This window comes from Aplysia californica, unplaced genomic scaffold, assembly GCF_000002075.1.
Source record: "Aplysia californica isolate F4 #8 unplaced genomic scaffold, AplCal3.0 scaffold00117, whole genome shotgun sequence".
Taxonomy (NCBI): domain Eukaryota; kingdom Metazoa; phylum Mollusca; class Gastropoda; order Aplysiida; family Aplysiidae; genus Aplysia; species Aplysia californica.
This window is the reverse complement of record NW_004797387.1, coordinates 19,881-24,400: the sequence shown is the minus strand read 5'-3', so window position 1 is coordinate 24,400 and position 4,520 is coordinate 19,881. Positions and strand designations below refer to the sequence as shown.

General features: G+C 39.1%; 1 protein-coding gene across 1 annotated transcript in view; it reads left to right on the top strand.

The window, feature by feature from the left end:
- Positions 1-2,824: 2,824 nt before the first annotated feature.
- LOC101850794 (cilia- and flagella-associated protein 45) overlaps positions 2,825-4,520 on the top strand; it is a gene marked incomplete in the record, with an annotated part of 18,022 nt that continues 16,326 nt past the window's right edge. Inside the window, 1 exon segment of the mRNA XM_013081126.2 lies at positions 2,825-2,928. Coding sequence (XP_012936580.1) covers positions 2,926-2,928 — 3 coding nt within the window.

Sequence of the window (4,520 nt, the reverse complement as noted above, 5' to 3'; positions counted from 1 at the left end):
ATTCTAGAATAGATCTAGAAATATAGATTCTAGAACATAGATCTAGATTAGATCTAGAAATATAGATTCTAGAACATAGATCTAGAAATATAGATTCTAGAACATAGATCTAGATTAGATCTAGAAATATAGATTCTAGAACATAGATCTAGATAGTAGGCCTACTTGGACATGATGGATGACCGCACGAAAATTGCCGTCAAGACGCAGGAGGATTAGACCTAGATCTAGATAAGATATCTAAATCTAAATCTACCACACCCCCCCACACCCCCCTCTCGCTCCTGCATTTTTAATCACTAATAATACCAATATATATATTTAAAAAGAAAAACAACAACTTCAAAGCAGCTCTACAAATTAGGTCTATAATTTATGCGACTGTTGGTCAGTCGGGAGGAGGAGAAGAGAAACAAACAACTGTCCGGGACCGGGATCGAACCGCTCCAAAAATCATTGCACGACTTCCGACGCAGACGCGCTGTCTGTTCAGCCATCAGAACTTCCGAGAGAAAGGTGTAGCACCATATACATAGACACTTCAATCTTTGGTGCCATGCGGTTAGCTACACTTAGATGTAGTCACAGTCACATGATCGGAATGGTATCCTGGTCTGACAAGATGGGCGCCTAACCTAAAAATAGTTTGCGTCCCTTCTACGTTTAATCGCATACATATGTGTTTGAAGGCCACCTCTATTCTCAGTCTTTTGGCTATACTCACCCGGTGCGCGTTCACCGTTATAGCCTAGATCTAGGCCAACAAATTTTGCGTTCACCCTAAACCACAGAATTCTACACTGTGATAACAGAAAAATTGTAGAATTCTGTGCCGTGTACAAACGTTCCATTACAACTGTAGCCTACTAAAAGCGTACAATTTTGTCTGTGGGCAGTAGAGAGAGAGAGAGAAAGAGAGAGAGAGAGAGAGGAGTAGCGCGAGAACTTCTGGTCAAAACAAAATGGCGACCCACGTAGTTCGGCTCGATTCGAAAAGTTAAATAGCCGTAGCATCTTTGTAGACAACCAAATTAATTTACTTTTGTGTTTTAACATCATTTTTTAACTTTGTTTTGGTCAATTTGATCGTCCACACCGATAGACAGTATTCAGAAAGAGACAGAGAGAGAGAGAGAGGGGAGTAGGCCTGGGCAGGACTTGGACTTGGACTTGAGACTTGAAATTCTCGTGCCCATCAAGTAGTGTTTGAGACCAAGTATTTAGAACTGAGCAAGTTCAAGTCTTGCGTGGCCTAGCAAAACAGATCTATCCCTCAATCAAAAAATACAATTATTTTAACGGACAGTAGATCTACAAACATTGAGTAAAGAGTCAGTAAACCAATGTCTAAAGAAATGCTAAAAATTGGCATGTTTCTTATTAATTTAGCGCTTTCAGTATGATTGTTTGAATTCAAATACACCTACCACCCCTGCTACTTGCTCGGACTTGCTCGTCCTAGGCGGATTGGTTGAGTCCATTTCTTTGATAAGGGGTAGGCAGTACCACCCCTATTACTTGCTAGGATTTGCTCGCCCTTGGCGTATTGGTTGAGTCCACTTCCTCGATAAAGGGTAGGCAGGCCTAGGCCCAGATAAGGCTTCAATGCCATCATTGCCATCCAAGGCTGAAGCAATTCCTGAGTTTATTAATACAACAGAGAACAGAACAAAAAAACAAACAAGCGAAGAAAAATAAAATTTTTTTTAAATCAAAAAATCCACCAAACAAGAATCACAAAGTACAAAGATGTTCCATGCGTCTCACCATAGGCCTAGGTGGTTGGTTGGAGAACAAAATAATGATAACGATAAAGGGAAGTAATGCTGATGGCTTTACTTTACTATCAAAGAGACTAATACTATTCATGTTACATGTATACTTTATTACGTCCCCTGGACTTGAAATTGGGCTTGAGACTTGCGGGTTTCAAGGTTTGAGGACTTGAAACTTGAAAGTCCTATTTTTTTCAATTCTGCCCAAGCCTAGAGGGGAGGAGTAGATCTTGCGAGAACTTCCGGGCAAAACAAAATGGCGACCCGCGTAGTTCGGCTCGATTCGAACAGTAAAATAGCCATAGCATCTTTGAAGACGATCAAATTAGCTTACTTTTGTGCTATAAACGTAATTTTTTCTTGGCTTTTATCAATTTGATCATCCACATCGATAGAAAGTATTCCGAAATTAGGAAAAACAGGTCTTGTTTCAAAGCGGGTGAGAATAGCCTACGGTCGCAAGTCTCACCCGGGGTGAGAGGTCGATCGTATTTCAGATTTCTATTCTCACCCCGGATGAGAATAGCCACTTCCGTGTTTGAAACCAATCTAGAAATCTAGGTTCATGGAGAATTTATGTGCCTTCCAGACCATGTCCATGTCTTACACAGGTTCGTATATTATATAGATCTAGATCTAGATTCTAGATCTACAATTCTAGAGAATCTAGATCTAGAATTGTAGATATAGATCTAGATATATATCTAGATCTAGATATAGATCTAGATCTAGTTTGCTCAGTGGACCTTGTCAACAAGAACAAGGTAAGTGGCCGGCCTGCTGCGGAACTTCTCCCCCCTAAAGTAATGCATCTGCAGGCTGGAGTTTTAGAAAACGTAACTGGTGTTGTACGTTCAAAAGTTGGTTTGTTTGTTTTTTTGTTGGTTTTTTTTGGTGCTAACTTACACTTCTGGGCTCTCATTAAAAGCCGTGACATTGAACGATGCCCGGCGACAATTCGTTTACACACAGCAGCCATGTTGACAATTTCGCCGGATGTGAATGAGAGTTATCCACCCTTGTTAGGTTAGCGCATGCGCTGTACAGGGGGTATCCAAGGCTACGGTGTAATCATCTCAGCCAGGCTGCTTTTCTGGATCTTGAGGAGGATCGAAATTTTGTTTAGATTTGAGAGAAAAACAGAAAAGTTATGGTAAGTCCCTGGACTCTTAAAGATGTACATGTTTCCTTTACTTTGTTTGCTTTTTGTTGTCTTGTGAAACATAGTTAAGAGCTCGGAATCGCGCTTATTACATGCACACCGAGGTCAGAAATGTTGATATCAAGTCAAATACAAAAACCAACTGCTCTCAGGGGGTGTATTTAAAGTAGAATAAACTCCTCAGTCATAATTAAAGGATTCTCCACTTCTCCCTTCATTTTTGCTCACTAAAATTGAGAGGGTTGGAAACACTCCTGCTTGTATTTTCAGAAAGTGCAGAAATCTAGGCGGGCAAATTGATCTTCACCAAGTTATTTTTAAAAAATACATTCATCCAAACTCCAAACCAAACTCCTGTGATTTGTATGTTCCTGATGGTGTACTAGCAGTGGTAAGAGTGGAGTCTATGCTTGGCTACAGTTCATCCATTGACAACATCCATTGACAACATCCATTGACAACATCCATCGACAACATCCATCGACAACATCCGTTGACAACATCCATTGACAACATCATCAGATCGCACTTTTCGGTTTGTGAATGTGAAAATATCTATCATCATCTAATAGAAGAAGTAATAGTTTATAGAAGTAATAGTTTATAGAAGTAATAGTTTATAGAAGTAATAGTTTATAGAAGTAATAGTTTATAGAAGTAATAGTTTATAGAAACAAAAAAATGAATGGACATTATCTGAGCTGCTTTTTTACTTGAAAACAAATTCTTTCATGACCTTTTGACTGGTTAGATTAGTCTTGCCTGTTGAACTACCTAACAATAAATTAATTATTACAGTTCTAATACTTCCTCTGGTTTTGATCGAATAAGTTTGTGTATCTGCAATGATCATGTTCTTCACTCTGGGTGGATGGCGGGTGCTCTGGTGAGGTTTTAGCTGCTTGTTCTTTCCAGTCAAACATCTTTTATCCTTTTCCCTCTTCCTTCTTTTCTTCCTTTATCAGTCACTATTGTAACACGCTGTTATATTGGGCACTCTGACCACCAAAAAAAAGTGTTATTATTTCAAGCCCTACAAGTCAATAATTTTAACACAGTTTCAGTCTTGTTATGTTGAAGGGGCTAGCACAATAAGAAAACCACATGCGAGATCCATGAACGGGTGTTCTGAGACTTCTTTGTTTAATTGACCTACATTGCATAACACACAGGCGGGTAACACCGACTTGAAATACTAATACCGTACTTGGTGTGATAACCGTATCTAGGACACTACAAGTCTCACTGGTTTATGTACAAAGTTATTTCACTGGACATGGGGGGGTTTACAAACAAATAGTATCGAGGAAATGTAGATTTTGCTCGATACCTCAAAATAGCTGGGTGTGATAAGTGACCTGTCCTGTTGTGTTGTTGTTCAATTACTATTGAGTGTTGTTTACTTTATGGTTCGTTTTTTAAGATGTAATTAGCAACAGCATATGTTGCCATGCCATAAAACTTTTACCTAAACAAAACAAATTTTTTTTAAAAGCAATAGCAATATTCTGCTAGACACTTATGAATGTCAAATGACAAGATTTGTTTCCTGACCTGTGATTTCTACCGTTGTGTGTGTGTGT